The following is a 20,009-nucleotide window of genomic DNA, read 5'->3' as shown; positions in this document are numbered from 1 at the left end:
AATTGCTTCTTGGACCCTTTCTGGTAATGCTGGGAAACAACATTCACAGGTTCTGGCATTTCACAACTGCAGCATTTACCAAGTGGGTCATAAACACACTATTACCAGATTCACAGTAAGCAGCTCTCCATACCTCTCAGCCAAAAAACTGATTACATGATGACTTGTTTGGAAAGGAAGGAAATTCAAAGTCAGGGGAAAAGCCCATGACATCTCAGCCTTGAGACCCTTTCAGTGTCTCTTCCCTTACTTACTTCATTATTTAACCTGTTACAGATGTACATACATAAATATCATCAACATTATGTAACCAACGTCATGTAATCATCAACACTATGTAACCACCTTCTATAACATGAATATGTTGTTACTCTCCTCCGCAGTAACTTGAATCTGTTGTTATGTAACATCTTCTGTAATCTTGAATGTACTGTAATTCTCTACTGTAACCTGTAATTTACTCTTCTCCTGTAATGCAATTCTACTGGAAATGCCCAGATATCTTCTATATTGTAATCCGCCTAGAACCGCAAGGCACAGGCGGAATAGAAATCTCTAATGTAATGTAATAATAAAATCAAACAAGCAAAAATACAGAATATAAAAAACAAAATAATACAATAACTTTATTTAAGGACAAGAACTGGAGCTCATGGCAGGCATGGGCCATGGTGCATGTGAGTGATGCCAGTGGTTAAAATTCTTATACAACATGAGGCACCAGTCACAGCACCCATGAATTATACACAATAACACCCTCATTCTATAATTTTGTTTGCACATTTTCATGCTAGGTACACAAAATTACTTGAGCAGGTTATAGAATAGTGCCAATTACATGCATAAGTTAATTGGCAAATTAAGTATGTGTAGCTATACGATGGGAGGGAGGGTACTGGGGGAAGGCAACCTAGAAAGAGACTTGGGGGTATTGGTGGATGAAACAATGAAGCCGGCGGCGCAATGTGCAGGGGCCTCAAAGAAAGCGAACAAAATGTTGGGCATTATCAAAAAGGGTATCACTACCAGAACGAAGGAAGTTATCCTACCACTGTATCGAGCGATGGTGCGCCCGCATCTGGAATACTGCATCCAATACTGGTCGCCGTACCTTAAGAAGGTTATGGCGATACTCGAGAGGGTCCAGAGAAGAGCGACAAGGATGATAAAGGGCATGGAAAACCTTTCGTATGCTGAAAGGCTGGAGAAGCTGGTGCTCTTTACCCTGGAAAGCGGAGGCTTAGAGGGGACATGATAGAGACTTATAAAATCATGAAAGGCATAGAGAAGGTGGAGAGGGACAGATTCTTCAGACTAGCGGGGACAACAAAAACAAGAGGGCATTTAGAAAAATTGAAAGGAGACAGATTCAAAATGAATGCTAGGAAGTTCTTCTTCACTCAGAGGGTGGTGGACACCTGGAATGCGCTCCCAGAAGAGGTGCTAGGACAGAGTACAATATTGGGTTTCAAAAAGGGACTGGATGACTTCCTGAAGGAGAAGGGGATTGAAGGATACAGATAGAGGGTAACTATACAGGATACTAAATGAATAGGGAATACACAATTTAGGTAAAGGATCACTTTCAGGTCATGGACCTGGGGGGCCGCCGCGGGAGCTGACTGCTGGGCATAATGGACCCCTGGTCTGACCCGGCAGAGGCAATGCTTATGTTCATATGTTCTTATTTTACATGGCATTAGCAGCTAACCATTGCCAATTGGAGTTCATTGTTGCTAACTGGCACTAATTTGCAGTTGCACATGTAACTGCATTTAGGCCCCAGTGCACAAAAGATTTTAACCAGCCTTACTTGCAAGGAAACTCTCCTGCTGATGCCCATAAGGGTTCTCTGTGTCTATTTATTTATTTTAAAAAATTTCTATACCGTTTAAACCTAAACAGTTTACATAATTTTATAAACAAATAAAATCAGACAAGCACAAACAAATAATCCCCAGAAAATCAACAGTGAAAAGGATGAAAGCCAAAAAAAGTCTACTGCTGATCATCGTAGCAGCCCCTGAGAATTTTATGCTAATGCATTACAATGCACAGCAGGGAGACGCGTTGATTCCCGTGCAAACTCTACTGGCAGGATCTGAGCTCTCATAATCTTACTTTCCTGCTGTCATGGCCTTAACTTTCCTGTCAGTGCCTGCTGTTAAAGGTCCTGATTCACCATTAAAAAAAAGTCACCCCCCCATCCCTGCCTTCCTACCTCCTTCCCTCTCAGCCACCCCCCCCCCCCCCCCCCAGCTCAAGGGCCCTTCCCCCAGGGACAGCACACACTCCTTGTACCTTTTAGTAGATAAAACCCACGGGAGGGATGCCCATTTCCTCCTGCCACAGGCCTACCTCTTCAAAATGGCGGACCTTCCCCCTCCAGGTGTATCCTGGAATGCACTGGGAGGAGCCTAAAGCTCTGATTGGCTCAGGCACCTAAGGCCCCTCCCAGAGCCTTAGGGGCGGGTGCCTTAGGTGCCTGAGCCAATTAGGGTCTTAGCCTCTCCCACTACATCCCAGGATGCACTGGAAGTCCTGATGACTAAGCTGATCGTGGATTCCCCTACTGCGATCAGCTCAGCCAGCAAGGAGAGCAGCAGCGGCAGACATAAAAAAAACTTTTAAAATTTTGACAGAAGGGATGGGGGAAGAGCTGTACCTAACAATTACTCTTCTAAGCAGACACCAGACACAGTTCTTCCCCTTTTTACCAGGGAGAAGGCAGAGCATCACTTGGAAAACAAAAATCGTTCCTGCCACTGTATTTTTTTACCATGACATTGGAGCGTTGTGTATCAGGGCCTTAGCCACTTTCTAGAAACTTAAGGGGAATTCATCAAGCAGCATTAGGATTTAATGCACTTTATCATCTGTTAAGGGAATTAGTGCACATTTAACACTGAAAGCCCTTAGGTTTAAAATAGGCTTTAGAATTTAGCGTGTGCTAATTCCCTTAACGTGCATTAAGCTCTAATGCCGCTTGATGAATTTCCCCCTTAGTGTATTAAAGCTGTAGAATGTACTACAAGGGGGTATACACATGGGAGCAGTAAGGGCATGCCCAGCACTTATTTATTTTATGTTCAAATATATTTTATTGAGCTCAGCAAGAAAATACATAAGATGAAGCGCAAACAATCTCAAATTTTGCTTTGTAAACACCCCCCCCCACAACTCCCCCCTTATGTAACCACCCCCTCCCCAAACAAGTCCTCCTAAACCTCCCCCCACCAGGTCCTCCTTCCAAGTACAACACCAACATAGGCAAAGATATAATACAAATGATACAGACATAATAACTGTAACAGAGTGATACAGATGAACAAGAAATCAACAGTTAAGCAATCGGCTGCGAGCCAAGGGAGTCATGGTAGTCCAAAAAGGTTCTCAGGTGCATTGAAAGACGCGCCCTGGGAGAGAAGAAAAGTCCGTCACATCTCTTCATTCCCACATCAGGAGGGTAATCATCCAGCACCACCAGATCGAGTAATCCGGCGCATCACCCTCAAGCCATTTCAGCAAGATACATTTCAAGGCAACGAGGACAGTCCACCTAAGAAAAGCAGCAGCACCCCTTGTGCGAGGGTAATAATGGGGAACAGCTCTAAATAAGAACAAAGACGAGCGTTGAATTGTAATGTTCCAAATACGCTCTACAAAAATAAAAATGGCATTCCAAAAATATTGAATATTAGGGCAAGTCCAGAACATATGCCCCAAGCCCGCTTCAGGAGCTTGGCATCTAAGACAAGCAGCTGTCTCATGAAATCCAAAGAGATAAGCCCTCTTAGGAGAAATGTACAAACGGAAGACCAACTTATAATGTTGCTCCCAAAAGGTGGTATATTTTCGAAAGACAGGCAACCTATGGACAGCCTGCAAAAGCACATCATCAGGCAAATCCACTGCAAGGTCACGAGCCCAAGCATCCCGCAATTTAGAATGATCAAACAAGGGGGACTCATCCTTCAAATGGCGATGATGGAATTTAAGGGGAACAGGAAGTTGGGAACCAATGGTAAAAGCCATAGACAGCATCTCTTGGCAAGAGGCCTGCAAAGAATTAGAGGGTAAAGAAGAAATGTAATGGTGAATTTGCATATAAGCAAAATAATCAGTGGGTGGGAGATCAAATTCGTCCCGCAGCTGTGCAAAAGACTTAATTTTGCCATCATCATCAAACAACTGAAATACATAATGAATGACTTATTTATTTTATTTATTTATTTCATTCGATTTATATCCTGTCCTCCCTAGAGAGCCCAGAATGGGTTACATGGAAACATACATAACAGCTAACAAGACACATACAAATTAACAACAGGGAACAGAAGACTAAGTCTGGTTCAGAGAAATAGTTTCTTATTTTTCATAGTTGTCGTAGATAGTAGAATGAAGATGAGACCATGTGCGAGATATGGTCAGTAAGTGTGATAAGTTCAAATTGAGACGTACCCCTAGGTTGTGGACTTGGTCTTTGGAGGTTACGGTAGATGATTTCCAGAGGAGAGAGGGGTGGTTGTAGTCACTGTGTTCTTTGCATATCCATTTACCCACTAAGATTTTAGAATACTTGCAGTTATATGCACAACTACAAAAATAATTCAGAATATTGCTATTAAATTAATTTATTACATTACATTACATTACATTAGGGATTTCTATTCCGCCATTACCTTGCGGTTCAAGGCGGATTACAAAAGGTTAATTAAAAAAGTAGAGTTACAATGATTAGCTAGAGAGGTAAGTTGTAGATCTTATAAACATTTAACGTGTTGTTGTGGGTGAGGTGGTTTGTAAAAGAATTAATAGGTGGTCACAGTGGAGGTTCTTTTGTTATTATTAGTGCGGTAATGGGTAGATCTAATGTCAGTTTTAGAGTTACTAAGAGGTCGTGATGTTATTGCTGCTTCAGGAATTTCTTGAAAAGTATGGTTTTTATTTCTTTTCTGAACGTCCTATAGTCTGGGGTGGTCATCAGAAGGTTGGAGATCTGGTTGTCCAGTCTTGCGGCTCGAGTGGCTAGACTGGACAACCAGATCTCCAACCTTCTGATGACCACCCCAGACTATAGGACGTTCAGAAAAGAAATAAAAACCATACTTTTCAAGAAATTCCTGAAGCAGCAATAACATCACGACCTCTTAGTAACTCTAAAACTGACATTAGATCTACCCATTACCGCACTAATAATAACAAAAGAACCTCCACTGTGACCACCTATTAATTCTTTTACAAACCACCTCACCCACAACAACACGTTAAATGTTTATAAGATCTACAACTTACCTCTCTAGCTAATCATTGTAACTCTACTTTTTTAATTAACCTTTTGTAATCCGCCTTGAACCGCAAGGTAATGGCGGAATAGAAATCCCTAATGTACCAAGAAGTTCCTGCTTCCCCTTGCATGATAGTTGAACATTGGTTTCCAGTACATTATCAATTTTTTTTTAATTATTATTATTATGACATTTGATCATTGCAGAAACATTTACTGGTTGTTCCTGCTTCCAGGGGTAGCAATTCTGGTCCTCGAGAGCCACAGGCAGGTCAAGTTTTCAGGATATCCACAATAAATATGAATGAGATAGATTTGCATCTAAAGGAGGCAGTTCATGCAAATCCATCTCATATGTAGTCATTGTGGCTATCCTGAAAACCTGACCTGCCTGTAGCTTTCAAGGATTGGAATTGCCTACCCCTGGGCTAGAACATTCTTTTTCTTGATTGCCCCAACTGTTTGGAACTCAAGTCCTCTTAATCTAAGCCTTCCATTCTTCAGTTGTCTCGTAGTTCACACCTTAAATATTGGACCTGTTTTCGTCCTGGGGCAGCAAATGCGCTTGTATTTGAGTCTAATTACTTGCACAGCTTTCCTCTCTTGTGTACCTTAAAATGACAGTCCCTCTGTATGATCACTCTAACTTACAGTAGGCTTTCTTATATGATTTGCCTCCCTAAATATTATTCTAATTATTAACATTTTTCATGTAAACTGCTTAGATATTCTTATTTATGGTATATTAAATAAACTTGAAATATGAACATTTACAATGATGGTGGACTCTTGAGTGCTTTGTTCCCTTATTAGTCCTCACAGGGACCAGCCCTCTTTCTTCTTTCATCTAGCCCAATGGATAGGGATATATCTATTTCTGCTCTCTCACTAAGCTGTTCTTGTTCATGTCACTTAACAAGAACTGAACTGGCTACAGTGGGGGAACACATTTCTTTTCTCTGCTCATCGGGCAAGCCCCTCTTATCTGTACCCTTCTCTTCCACTGCCAACTACAGACTCCGTCCCTTCTTTCTTGCGACGCCGTATGCCTTAACAGGTTGCCTGAATCAGTACGTCATGCTCTGTCCTTGGCAGTGTTCAAATCCAAGCTAAAGGCCCACTTTTTTGAAACTGCTTTCAACTCTTAACTCCTCCTCACTGCTGTCAAATACCTATACCCACTATAACCTCCCCAACTCTGAATGTCCTTTCTAAATTATATTGTAAGCTGTTCTGCATATGCCTTTCAGTGCTATAGAAATAATCAGTAGTAGTAGTAGAGTAGCCTCTAATCTCTTTTTTTTTTTTCTTTCCTAGTAACATCGCCTTTCTAATGCAAAGGGCATATAAGTCTTGAATCAATGGGTTAGTCTCCTTTTACTCGTGAGTTTGTAGAAGGCATTGTCTCCCTTCTTCTCTCAGCTTTGTCTCCTGCATCTGTAGGCTGTGCCCCATCTCTTCATGTTTTCCTTTTCCTTCTACAAGCGAGTTGGAAGGTATCTTTCTGATCTGCTCTGATTTAGATTATTTTATTTTTGGGTCTTCATCTGAGCTCCAAGGTCTGCGGTGCTCCAGCTCTTCCTAGGAGAAGACACAGACTCTGTGGTAAGAAGTTTGTAGCCAGGAAGGCATCCCTTTTATAGGGAGCCTGCCCTAACACTCTAGTGACTTTGGGACTGTTCCCCTGGGAGCACAGTTTGCTCCTGAGCGCAGGCTGTGTGCCCCATGTCAGTTCTGAGGGCTTTAGTGGTTGCAACTACGCTCCCTCTCTTCCCCTCCCATCCCTGAAGACCCGTGAGGAGCTGTGAGGATCTGGGGGTCTCAGGCTCGTTCAGGGTCTGACTGGCAGCCTGAAGTAACAAACATTTGGAGTTGAATTTAATGCTTGTTAGTGACAGCTTTCTTCTCCATTATCCAGCTGCAGTTTGAACTGAGGCAGGAACAGCACTTGCACAACAGTGAGTACAGGCTATTGTAGTCTATGGAAGACATCAGGATGGTCTACAAATTAGAGTTTTAGAGGCTGGTATTTTTGTCCACTACCTCCAAAAACCCTTTTGTTGAATTCTCTTTACTTTTATTTAGCTTTCCCGGACTGTGTTTTGGTGCTAAAACACTGCCATGGCAGCCATCTTTGATTTCCCAATTTGATTTTAAAAGCTTCTATTTGCCTCAAAACATTTCAGTTTTGTTTAAAATCATTCCATCCCTCAAATCAAATAATTCCTCAAAACAAATCATTCCTCAGGCTGTTTTAATGTGGATTTAGGCCACATTGAAGTTGGATGGCCTGCTGAGGAGCATCTATGTTCCACATGCCATGGGAGCACTGGGTATAGCCCTCTCTGGTCCCTCTAGGGCATCCCACTTGTAGGTGGCTCAGTTTGGGGGTCAGCGTATATTGGGAGAGCACATTCTACGACAGGTATAGCTTCTTCAGGGGCGGAGTCCCAGGCAGTGTCACCCAAGGATATTTGTAGGGCGACTACATGGTCCACCCTTCATACTTTTGTAAAATTTTACAGAGTGGACGTGGCAGCATGAAAGGACACTGCTTTTGGGACCGCAGTGCTCATCTTATTAGAAATTCTAACACATATCAAATATAGATCATTTGTGTGTTTTTAGCAGAAAAATGGGACAAACTGCACCATACATACTAACTTTATATCAGAATTATCAGGAGCATTTAAGCAAGCTGAGCAAACATACTTATTGAATACTCTGTTATGACATTGTATTGAGTCAGGTTTAGATGAGGAGCATCCAGAAACTCCTTTCTTAAGATGACTTTCTAATTCTGATTTGTTACACAATTCCAGATACATGCTGGTAGATGATGAGGAGGATAAGAGAACCCACAGGCCAGTGGCACCAAAGGAGGTAAGTGGGCAATGCACTTCACTGGCTGTAAATTATGGGAGCTTCAGCTGAACATTCTGTAATTTAACATGAATGTGTCATTTAAAGATGACCAATATCTAGTTCTAGTACATACCTTTATCATAAATCAGGCTTTATGGCATTTCTTAGGGGAAATGTATAAAAATCAAAATGAAGACCATTTGTCTGGCCTTATTTGCTGGCTCTTAACTGCTACAGAAAATAATCAGTCCTTGTTCACACCCCATCCCCGCGAGCTTGGCCTCCACCCCGATCCCAAAAAACGTTTGATCAAATCCACACAAGCCTCGGATAGTTATGATTTTATATTGAGCTTATTTTATTAAAGCATAAAAAGAAACAATATTCTATACAATTGTCATTTTATAAACACACGTAATACATAGAAAGGATCAAGAAAACCCCTGTCTCCTCTCCCCTTCACAAATATCCCCTCCACTATTGAGAAAATTGAATAAGCCAAATTATTACAGAATGCTACACAGAAAAAAATCATGCTAACAGAATACCACAGTCACACAACACAGGAATAGTGTTAGGGGAGTGCAACTAGGGCAACTGCCCCATGATCAGAGAGCCCTAAGCCAGCTGGAAGCTAAAAATGCACGGCCTGGGCTTTGGAGTCCCCAGTTATGTCTAACACCAGCTCTAGCAGGATACATATTTCAAATCTGATATATTCTAATCACAAAATAGAAAATACAATTATTTTTTTTCTACCTTTTGTTGTCACGTCATTTTATTCTTCATATCATGTTGGTCTCAGGCTCTGGTCTTTGTTTTCTTTTGTCTTCTCTTAACTCACTTGCCAGGGTCTCCTGACCATTTGACATTTCTTCTTTCTCCATACTCACCATCCATATTCTATCTCTGTGTATGTATTGTTCCCCATGTTCAGCATCTCCCTTTTCTATGTCTCCAATATGTCCCTTTCTTACATTTTCCCTGTGCCCATCTTCCTGCCTTCATCATGTCACCATTCTATGATCCCCTCCCCCTGTGTACAGTATCACTCTTCTATATCCCTTTGCCCCCCTTTTCCAGCATCTTCCTTCTGCTTTCTTATTCTCCTCATATCTAGCCATTTTCTCTGTGACTATATACCCTCCTATGTCTACCATTATCCCTCTGTGTCCATATACCACCCCATGCAGTATTCCCCTTTTTTTCCCTGTTCCTATGCTCCCATCCATGCCCACCATCTCCCTTCTTTTTGTATAGCTCCCTGTGTCCAGCTTCTCCCCTCTCTTACACCAATGTGTGTCTCATACGCTCTCTTTCCTCCCTCCCTCTGCTATGTTTAATATTTCACTCACTTATCCTTTATCCCTTTGGTTCAGCTTTTCTCTTTCCCTTTCCTTCTCTCTCTTCCTCCTTGCAGGTCCTGCACCTCTCTCCCTTCCTTCTAGCCCCCTTTCCATGGGTCCAACATCTCTGTCCCCTCCCTTCAGCGCCCAGGTGTGGGTCTGGCCTCTCCCTTCCCCCCTGCTCCACTACACCCAACACATAGGCCCAGCACCTCTTTCCTTTCCCCCAGACCAGATCCAGCAACTGTCTCCCTTCCCTTCAGCTCCACCAGGTCCAACAGCCCAACCAAGCAACCCCTTCCCTCCCTTGCAGGTATAGCAGCAGCCCCCTTGCGAGTCCAGCAGTCACCCATCCTCCAAATGGTAGCTGAAGTTTCTCAATGCTGCTCACACTGTGGAAAGCACCGAGCAGCATTGACCCTTTGTTTGGTCGGGTGTACCATCTACCCTCCCATGGATACAGCAGTTTTCATTAGTGTAGGGCTTTTCTGCACAGGGGAAGAGTAGACCCTTCCTTCTTGGTCTCCTGCAGCCATCTTGGCTGAGCAAGCTTCTGTTCCCCCAGTGTCGGAGTCTCTAGCCTTCTACATCTAGGTCAACTTGGCGAAATCATAATCACTCCCATACTAAAAGACCCTAAAGGCCCAATAGACAATCCAACAAATTACAGACCAATTGCCTCTATCCCTCTCTACGTCAAACTCATAGAAGGACTAGTAGCACAATATCTCTCCAACTACCTAGAAGACCACCGCATTCTGCATCCAAATCAATCTGGATTCAGAGCAAACCACAGCACTGAAACACTACTGGTATCTTTACTAGACATAGCCCGTCAGCACCTCAGCAAAGGAAACAAATTACTAATCATCCAACTCGATCTCTCAGCAGCTTTCGACTTAGTAGGCCATACCATTCTACTACAGATACTAGATACCATAGGAATATCAGGTAAAGTTCTCAGCTGGTTCCAAGGATTCCTTAAAACAAGATCATACAGAGTTAAATCAAATAATTTTTTATCCGATCCTTGGACAAACCCCTGCGGAGTACCACAAGGCTCCTCTCTATCACCCATACTTTTCAACCTCTTCATAGCTTCCTTAGGCACAGCCCTAGACGCCCTAAATATAACATCTTTTAGCTACGCGGATGACATAACCATCCTTCTACCCTTCAACATCCAAGACCCAGTCTCCTACGAACGACTGAAATCAATACTGGAAACCGTAGAAAAATGGATGATGAACCATAAGCTGAAACTAAATACGGAGAAAACCAAATTCCTACTACTGGAGAAGGAACAAAAACCATCCATAACAGATCTAGAAGTAAATACAACCAAATATCCAATACAGAGCACACTCAAAATTCTGGGAATTCAATTAGACAGATGCTGTACAATGCAAACCCAAATGCACAAAATCATACAAAAAGCATTCTTCACCATGCGAAACCTAAGAAAAATAAGAAAATTCTTTACCAAAGAACACTACAAGATCATTGTACAATCCCTCATACTTAGCTCCTTAGACTACTGCAACAGCCTCTACCTACCATGCCCAAACAATATGATAAAACAACTACAGACCGTCCAGAACACAGCCATCAGACTCATCTACTCCCTTAGCAAATTTGACCACATCACCCCCGCCTATGTAGACTCACACTAGCTGCCGATAAAAGCAAGAACTCAATTCAAACTCTACTGCCTACTATACAAAATAACCCATGGAACTGCCCCCATTTACCTAAACAACCGCCTTTACCGCTACCAACCACCCAGATCAAGGAGAACTCATAACCTATTCACCTTCCTCCCCTCTTAACGGTACCCGACGTAAGAAACTTTACGACAGCCTTCTATCGACACAGGCAGCGAAAATTGACCCCACCATCACCAATCTGATGATCAAAACAACAGACATCAAAGTGTTTCGAAAAGAAATCAAAACATACTTATTCAAAAAACACGTCCTTACTTACTAATCTCTCCCCAACTACACATGCAACTACATAACCCAACTACATAACCAACTACATAACCATCTACCATCTCTCCCCAATACCTCTACTCCAGAAATGTTAGATAACTTTCTTCTTTTACCCTAATACACTGTTATTCCCCTCTGTATCTTGTAATCACCTATGTAATTACCTATGTAATTGTACTGGAAAAATTCCCCACTGTATCCCTAAATTACCTTCAATGTTAGGTAACGCTCTTGTGTTACCCAAATTTATTGTTACTCCCCACTGTATCCTGTAACTACCTGAATCTGGATATGTAATTCTATCAGAAAAATTTCCAGATGTCTCTAAATCTGTAACATTCTACCATAACATGTAATTTACTTGAATCGTTGTATATGTAATTCTCTCGGTAATGTCCAGATCTCTTCTAATTGTAATCCGCTTAGAACCGCAAGGCACAAGCGGAATAGAAATCACTAATGTAATGTAATGTAACTGTGGCTCCAGGACATCAGGTAACTGGGATGGGGCTCTCTTGTTCCTCCCAGGGTGCTGAAACGTTCTCTCTCAAGTTTATATTATTGCTCTGTAGAGCTTACTTACTGAAGGGAGTTATGAGGCTAGTGCTATTGGTGATTTGGTTTTGACTTCCGCAGGTGTGGTCCTGGATCCTTCCCCTTCTCAGCTTCGCAGTGAGGCTTTCAACTCTAAGCGCAGAAGATTAAATTCTTAGGTCTTTGAGGTAGCCTCTCTTTTTCCTCCTTCCCCTACTCCTTCCTGTGCGGAGCAGACTCCATTAGCCTTCCAAGTTTGGGGGAGAATTTGGAGGAGGGGGACGTGGCAGTTAGTGAAGTGGATGACCCCACGGCAGTCAGGGTTTTTCACAAGGAGGAGTTACCATTGTTAATTACGAAGGCATTGCAGGGACTTAATATTTGCGTACCTGAGTCCCATAAGAATTGCCATACTGGTTCAGACCGAAGGTATCATCAAGCCCAGTATCCTGTTTCCAACAGTGGCCAACCCATTAGGTCCCAGGTACCTAGCTAGATCCCAAGTAGTAAAATAAATTTTATGCTGCTTATCCTAGGAATAAGCAGTGGATTTTCCGGTCCCCTGCTTCAGCTAATATGAAGATGGCCAGCATGTGAAGACTTCCTAAAACTTTCCCAGTACACGAAGCCTTGTAGAAGCTTACTTCTGCACAGTAGGTCATCCCAGATGCTGTGTTGAGTGGCCAAAACTATGGTCTGACTCTACCCTATTTCCCAAGAGGAACAGGATAAGTTCAAGCTCCCTAGGGTAGACACATTGGTGGCTGCAGTGACTAAAAGGACTACACTGCCTGTGGAAAGAGGCATTGCTTTCAAATATGTTCAAGATTGGAAGCAGAGTCGTCGTTTAAAGATGTATTTTGAGATTTCTACCCTTTCTTGCAGGTGGCAGTGTGGCTCTTATGCAGCGTGGGCTTGCCTCAGCTGGGTGCACAAGTTATTGATTTGTTGGTGGAGTCTGCCACATAGCTACCTGGAGAATTCCCTAATATTGAATCAGGGTTAGCATATTTAACTGATGCTTTATATGACCTCTTTACAGTATCAACGAAAGTGATATATTTTTAAGGTTTTAGTATTAGCTTTTAAACTCTTTCGTGATATGGTTCCAAATTATATGCTGGAGAAGTTACCTGTATATCATCCAAAGCAGTCCTTGCATTCACAAGAGAAACGTTTCTGTATCCTCTCTGTAAAAATACTTCATCTAGAGTATGCTCATAAACAAGCCTACTCCCAGTTTGTGACTAAGCTGTGGAATCAACTCCCTTGAATCAGATCACTAGACAATTTGATGGGGGGGGTTTTAAGAGCCATAAAACACATTTGTTTGCTTTCTAGATAAGTGACTGAGTTCATTGTTTAGTATTGTAAATATGATTCAACTAGAAATAGTACATTGGATTTTAATTTTTGAAGAGAATGTGAAATTTTAAATTTAAATTTATTATGATGGTATTATTGTATTAACATACACTGGGTTTTACTAAACTGGACTAGAGGTTTTTAGTACAGGCCGGCGACATAAATACTCAGACATTCAGGAATTCTAAGAGCATCGGAGCATTTACTTCGCTGGCCCATATAGTAAAAGGAGCCCATAATTTGTTATGTGTTTATCAAGATAAATATGGATGTATTCATGTAACCCGTTCTGGGCTAACCATGAGAGGATGGGCCAAAAAACTAAATAAACCTAAACATCCTTTCAAGGGTAAGCTCCTCTTTGGTGAAGATTTGAAGAAATTGATTAAGGATCAGCACTTACCAGAGCAAAAGATCAAGCCAACTGTGAAGTCCATCCAGGTTCATCTCTGCTTCTGAGATACCAAGATACCTTTACTCAGAGGCCTCGATTCACTCAAAAACAGTCCTTTTGTACAGACAAATGGCCAGCTGCTCAGCACGCCCATCCTTTTGTAGCCCGTCCTTTGCAATGATGGGGTCCCAGCTCTCTTCGCCATGGGCATTGAGTACGGCTGTCCCTCTTTTTTGTGGAGTGAGCCACAATTACATCAGACTAATTGGTGCTGGATGTTATTTGAGATGGTCACAAATTAGAATTTGCATCTCCTGTCACAGAATTTTTCTTGGGAGACCCCACGTTCCACACTGGTCAAACAGAATTGGGGGCGGTGGTCCTGGTGCCACCTCAGGAGCAAGGGCAAAGTCACTATTTGATCTGTTTCATGGTCCTGAAAAAAGGGGATTCCTTCCGTCCAGTACTCAGCCTCAAAAGGTCAACGAGTTCTTGAAAATACAAGATTTTCGCATAGAAAATCATTGCAACAGTGCAACAGGGGAAATTTCTCATGGCCCTAGACCTAAAAGAGGCATATTTATACATTCCAATTTGGCCTCCCTACCTGCATTTTCTATGCTTTGCCGTTCTAGGTCAGCATTTTCAATTTCAGGCACTGCCGTTTGGCCTTGCCATGGCACCTCAGACATTTTCCAAAGTAATGGTAGGTATATTGATAGCAGCCTTTCTACAAAAAGAGGGCATTCCGGTTCATCCATACTTGGCAACTGGCTTATTCGAGCACCATCGAGGCTAGAGTGTCAATGGGCCACTATGAGAGAAATTTCTTTCTTTCAGTCCTTGGGATGAATCATCAATCTCCCCAAGAGTCACCTATGCCCATCTCAGGTCTATATTACATGGGAGTTCGTTTTGATACAGCCCGGGGAAAGGGCTCCAAAGATAGGGCAAAGGGCTCCAGAGATATGGAGAGCTAAACTTCAGACTCTGATTTGACAGGTGCTGCAGTCCCCATGCCCATGGGCACAGGATTATATCCAGGTGTTGGGCTCAATGGTGGCGACACTCAAAGTAGTTCCGTGGGCTTGCTTCCATATAAGGCCCTTTCAGCAGGCACTTTTGAGTCTGTGATCACCAGTGTCTCAGGATTATGATCGACAACTTCACTGGATGCCACAAACTCACAGAAGCCTAGCCTGGTTGTTTTAGGGCCACAATCTCCTTCAGAGCATACCACTGGCATTGCCTAACTAGATTCCAGTTTGCAAGATTGGGGAGCTCGTTGTTTGGAACACACTGCACATGGTTGGCAGAGGAAGCCCGGTGGTCCATGAATCAATTGGAACTGAGGGTGGTTTGCAAGGCTCCAATGATGTTCCAGTCTCTGTTGGAGGGCAGAGAGATTTGCATCATATCCGACAATGTCACTACCATAGCATACATCAATCAACAAGCAGGGAGGCACAAGCAACGTGCTGCAGGCAGTAGAGCAGCGGTCTCAAACACGCGACCCACGGGCCGCATGCGGCTCCCCAGGGACTATTTTGCGGCCCGCAATCTGTCCTCGACTAAAGCAGGGGTCTCCAATCTACTTCCCTTCCAATTGCCCTCCCCCAAGCCACCGCAATCGGGGAACAGGCCAGCGCCCGAGGTTTTACTTCTCCCTGCCCTCCCCCAAGCCACTACCATCGGGGAACAGGCCGCGCTGAGGTCTTAACTCTCCCTGTTTATCTTCCCAGCTCGGAGCCGACCAATTCTCGCCACTCGACGTCAATTCTAACGTCGGGGAGGAAGTTCCAGGTCAGCCAATCGCTGCCTGGCTGGCTGGCTGGCTACGCGGATGATATAACTATCCTCCTCCCCTTTGACATTCAAGACCCATTATCCACAGAACGCCTGAAATTAACAATGGAAATGGTAGAAAAATGGATGTCAAACCATAAGTTGAAACTGAACTAAGATAAAACCAAATTCCTACTACTAGAGAAGGAAAAAAATACATCCTTAACAGAACTAGAATTAAACACAATCAAGTACCCAATGCAGAGCACACTCAAGATTCTGGGAATACAACTTGACAGAAACTGTACAATGCAGACTCAAATCCACAAAGTCATCCAAAAAGCATTCTTCACCATGCGAAACCTAAGAAAAATAAGAAAATTCTTCAACAAAGATCAATACAAGATCTTAGTACAATCCCTTGTACTAAGTATTGTTGATTACTGCAACAGCCTCTACCTACCATGCCCAAACTACATGATAAAACAACTACAGACCGTTCAGAATACAGCCCTCAGACTCATCTACTCCCTCGGCAAATATGACCACATCACCAATGCATACCTAGACTCACACTGGCTACCAATAAAAGCAAGAACCCAATTCAAATTCTATTGTCTACTATATAAAGTAACCCATGGAATTGCACCCAGCTACCTAAACAAACGACTATACCGTAACCTCTCACCCAGAACAAGGAGAACTCAGAGCCTATTCATCTACCCCCCTCTCAATGGTACCAGACGCAAGAAACTATACGACAGCCTTTTGGCAACACAGGCAGCGAAGATTGACCCTACCATCTCCAATCTACTGATCAAATCAACAGACATTAAAGTATTCCGAAAATAAATCAAAACTCATCTTTTCAAAAAACACTTCTCATCATCCTAACCTCACTATAGCACTAGAATATACTCTCACGAATACCACCTTCACCACCACATCAACTCCTTCAACATAGTATAACTCACTACTGTATCCCAAATGTATTATTATTATTATTATTCATCACAGTAACCTATTATATACCTACTCTTTGCTTTGTAATTATCCAGGAAATGTCCAGACTTTCAATGTAACTTGCTATACACTCGACTCTTTGTATTGTATTGATAACCCTCCTAGAAAAGTCCAGACTTCTAATTTGTATACTTACTCCTTGCTTTGTACTTCTCCTGGAAATGTCCAGACTATCAATTGTAACTTGCTATATACATGATTCTTAGTATTGTAACGCTCCTGGAAATGTCCAGACTACTAATTTGTAATCCGCTTAGAACCGCAAGGTACAAGCGGAATAGAAATCACTAATGTAATGTAATGTAATGTTATACTGAGGTGGGGCATGCCAGTCATGGATTTCATGGTGACAAATGACAGTGCCCAAGTGGCATGATTTTTCATCAGACACATTCTCTGTGGGCATCGATGGTTTTCTTCAACCGTGGCCACAGTCATCCCTACTGTACATCTTTCTGCCGTGGCCAATGATAGGTAGGGTATTGCATCGGTTGGTTCGTCACTCAGGCCTAGTGATTCTCGTGGTGCCAGATTGGCCACAGCAACCATGGTACATGGACCTAGTTCACCTGTTTGCAAGCAACCCATTGCAGTTTCCAGTGATGCAGGATCTTCTATCACAGGGGAGGATCCCTCCTACTTTGGTCTTACGGCCTGGCCATTGAGAGGTCAAAATGCAGATGAAAGAGCTACTCTGATGAGATGACAGCCATGTTATTTCAAGCAAAGAAGTGGTCTACATCCACAGTTTTATATACGGTTGTGATGTGTGTTTGAGTCATTGTGTGCTCAGCGAGCCATTTCGCAGTTCCACAGATTCTTTCCTTCCTTCAGGATGGGCTTTCTAAGGGTTTAGCGTATAATTCACTTGAGTCCAAGTAGCAGCCTAGAGGTCGGATTTCAGGTTCTTCTTTGGCCTCTCAACTGGACCTAGTGCGGTTTATGAAAGGAGCTAATCAGCTTAAGCCTCCATCGAGGAAATCTTGTCCAAATTGGAGCCTTAATCTTGTTCTTTAGACATTGCAAAAGGCTCCTTTCGAATCACTGAAGAAGGCTACGATCAAAAATTTCACTCTCGAGATAGTATATCTCACTGTGTTGTCCTTAGCTCGGAGTGTTATCAGAATTGCAGGCATTATCATGTATTGGTCCATTTCTCTACTTTTCTGAAGCAGGGATGTCTATACAAATGGTTCCTTTGTTTCTGCCCATATTGGTGTCAGCATTTTATATCAATCAGTTGCTCTTTTTGCCTTCCTTCAGGGAAATAGATTATGGGCAACAGTTCCAATATCTACAGTTGCTGGATGTTTGCCGGGCTTTGCTCCAATACCTCCAGGTCTCCAATGAGTTCTAGCATACCAAACATCTTTTTGTTCTGTTTTCATGTAGTAACAAGGGCATGGCTGCTTCCAAGGGCTATGGTAGCGCAGTGGATTCGGAAAGCTATTCAATCGGCTTACATGCTGGCAGGAAAACAAACTTCCTTTCTCCAGATCAGTGGTGACTTCTTGGGAGGAGTCTCGTTCTTCCCTGGAAGAAATTTGTAAGGCTGCAACTTAGTCTTCACTTCATACTTTTTTCAAGTATTATCGGCTTGATGTTGTAGCAAGATCAGATGCTATTTTAGGCACATTGGTTCTGGAAGGGGCGGTTTCTGTTTCCCACTCTACATAAGGAATGCTTTATTGCATCCCAATAGTCTCTGGATTCATCTGCTACACACCTAAAGGAAAGAAAATTATCGGGTAGGACATAATTTTACCTTACTGAGGGTGAATGAATTGTTGGGGAAGTAAAGTCACAACTGAAAGCAATTTTCTAGGCTTTCAATTATTGAGATTTTATTCTGTATTCCTTCTCATCGTTTTCCAGGCGCCAAAGAAGTTGGTCCGCTACATTGACAATCAAGTAGTAAGTATAAAAGGGGAAAGATACAAGGACCTAAAGAAACCTGAGAGTGAAGAAATGAAGAAAACCTACATCAACCTCAAGCCAGCCAGAAAATATAAATTCCACTGAGCTCTCCCCAGGATCCACTCAGGCCTTTGTAGCTGGCTCTGCCATTCTGCTTGATTCTCTATGGATTGGGATAGACCCAACTGAAAAGAGCAGCAGCAGGATATAGATGGACTTTCTGTGACCTAGTGACCCAAACTATTCGCATGAATTGGTGTTCAAAATATGCTTTATTTCTTAGGATTTTTTTTTGTTTGTTTTTTGTGATTTCTTTTAATGTGCCAAGTTTTTCTGGTAATGTGGTGATGTGCTAGTTATGGTTACTGCTTGCTAGTGACCTTATACAATAGCTCTAGTGAGCTTTTCAGCTGTGATGTAACTTTTATTAGTATTTCCTCCTCTCCAAATAATATGTTTGAAATAATTGCTGATTTGGTGTTAGTTAAACTGCTAGATCTTTGAAAGTGTATATTTTACAGTATGAACAAACATTTGATAGCATGAGATGAGAAGTGTACTATGAGATAATGTTTTTCATTCTATGGCTCATATCCTGCATGGAGGTTTTAGAAAACTTGCTGGCAAGTTACACAAGAAAAATCCAAGACACAACATGGATGCACAAGAGACTATAGTGGTCTGTGAAATTTTAAAATTGATTGTATCATGGAAAACTTGATTAAATTATTAGAAACAAAATACTTATGTATGAGTGCTTGTCTCCTATTCACCATTTCACAGGTCTAAATGAACTAAGGTGCTGTAGCTCTACTGCTGTTTCCAGAATTTTCTTTTCTGAGTTCAAATCTATCCAATCACAAAGATAGAGGGCAACTGAAACAGAATCCATGGCCAATATTGAAAATAGCAGGAGCAACTGGGGTGTGCTCCTGCCCATGCTAGTTCTAATCCCAAAATGGCATCCACAACCTCCCGTGGCAGTCTCACGAAGCTTCCATGGGAAATCACAGCTGCCATTTTCACTATGGAGCAGATAGGAGCAAGAGCAACTCGGGATAGCTTCTGCTCCAACAAAAGCCACTAGACCACCAGGGCATTTAGAAGGTAAGCCTGTGGAAAGCAGAGTTAGTAGGCAGCCTGAGAGGACAGGATTTTTGTCAGGGAGGCTGCCCTGGGCTTGTGGAGGCAGTGGCACAGACTTGGGGTGTGGTCTGGGAGTTTCAGGCTGCTTTCAATGCCAAAACCAAAATTCAGTTGACCTCTACACAAAGGTTGGGCAGAAGTGACACCAGAGTTTCCCTAGTTTAAATCTGGGGTTCCAAGTGAATTTAGAGTCTACTTATTTTTGTTCATGTATGGAAGCACTGTACCCCATATAATATAAAATCTAATATGTGCAACATAAATAGAGATCTATAGGCAAATAACAACTTTAAAAATGACATAAGCATGTTTTAGCAGATATAACTAATCGTTTTACTGAAGCAACTTAAAAG

General features: G+C 42.4%; 1 protein-coding gene across 4 annotated transcripts in view; it reads left to right on the top strand.

Annotated features, from left to right (window-relative positions):
* CUEDC2 (CUE domain containing 2) overlaps nucleotides 1–19,253 on the top strand; it is a 94,761-nt gene extending 75,508 nt beyond the window's left edge. For all 4 annotated transcript variants that reach the window (XM_033943813.1, XM_033943812.1, XM_033943815.1 and 1 more), the window contains 2 exons: nucleotides 8,110–8,170; nucleotides 18,469–19,253. In XM_033943813.1, the coding sequence (XP_033799704.1) occupies nucleotides 8,110–8,170; nucleotides 18,469–18,615 (208 nt within the window). In that variant the 3' untranslated portion in view covers nucleotides 18,616–19,253. The remainder of the gene's footprint in view (nucleotides 1–8,109; nucleotides 8,171–18,468) is intronic.
* The last annotated feature ends 756 nt before the right edge of the window (nucleotides 19,254–20,009 follow it).

This window comes from Geotrypetes seraphini, chromosome 4 (assembly GCF_902459505.1).
Source record: "Geotrypetes seraphini chromosome 4, aGeoSer1.1, whole genome shotgun sequence".
NCBI classification, from domain to species: Eukaryota; Metazoa; Chordata; class Amphibia; order Gymnophiona; family Dermophiidae; genus Geotrypetes; species Geotrypetes seraphini.
Note: the sequence above shows the minus strand (reverse complement) of the source record. Positions and strands in the feature narration are given on the sequence as shown.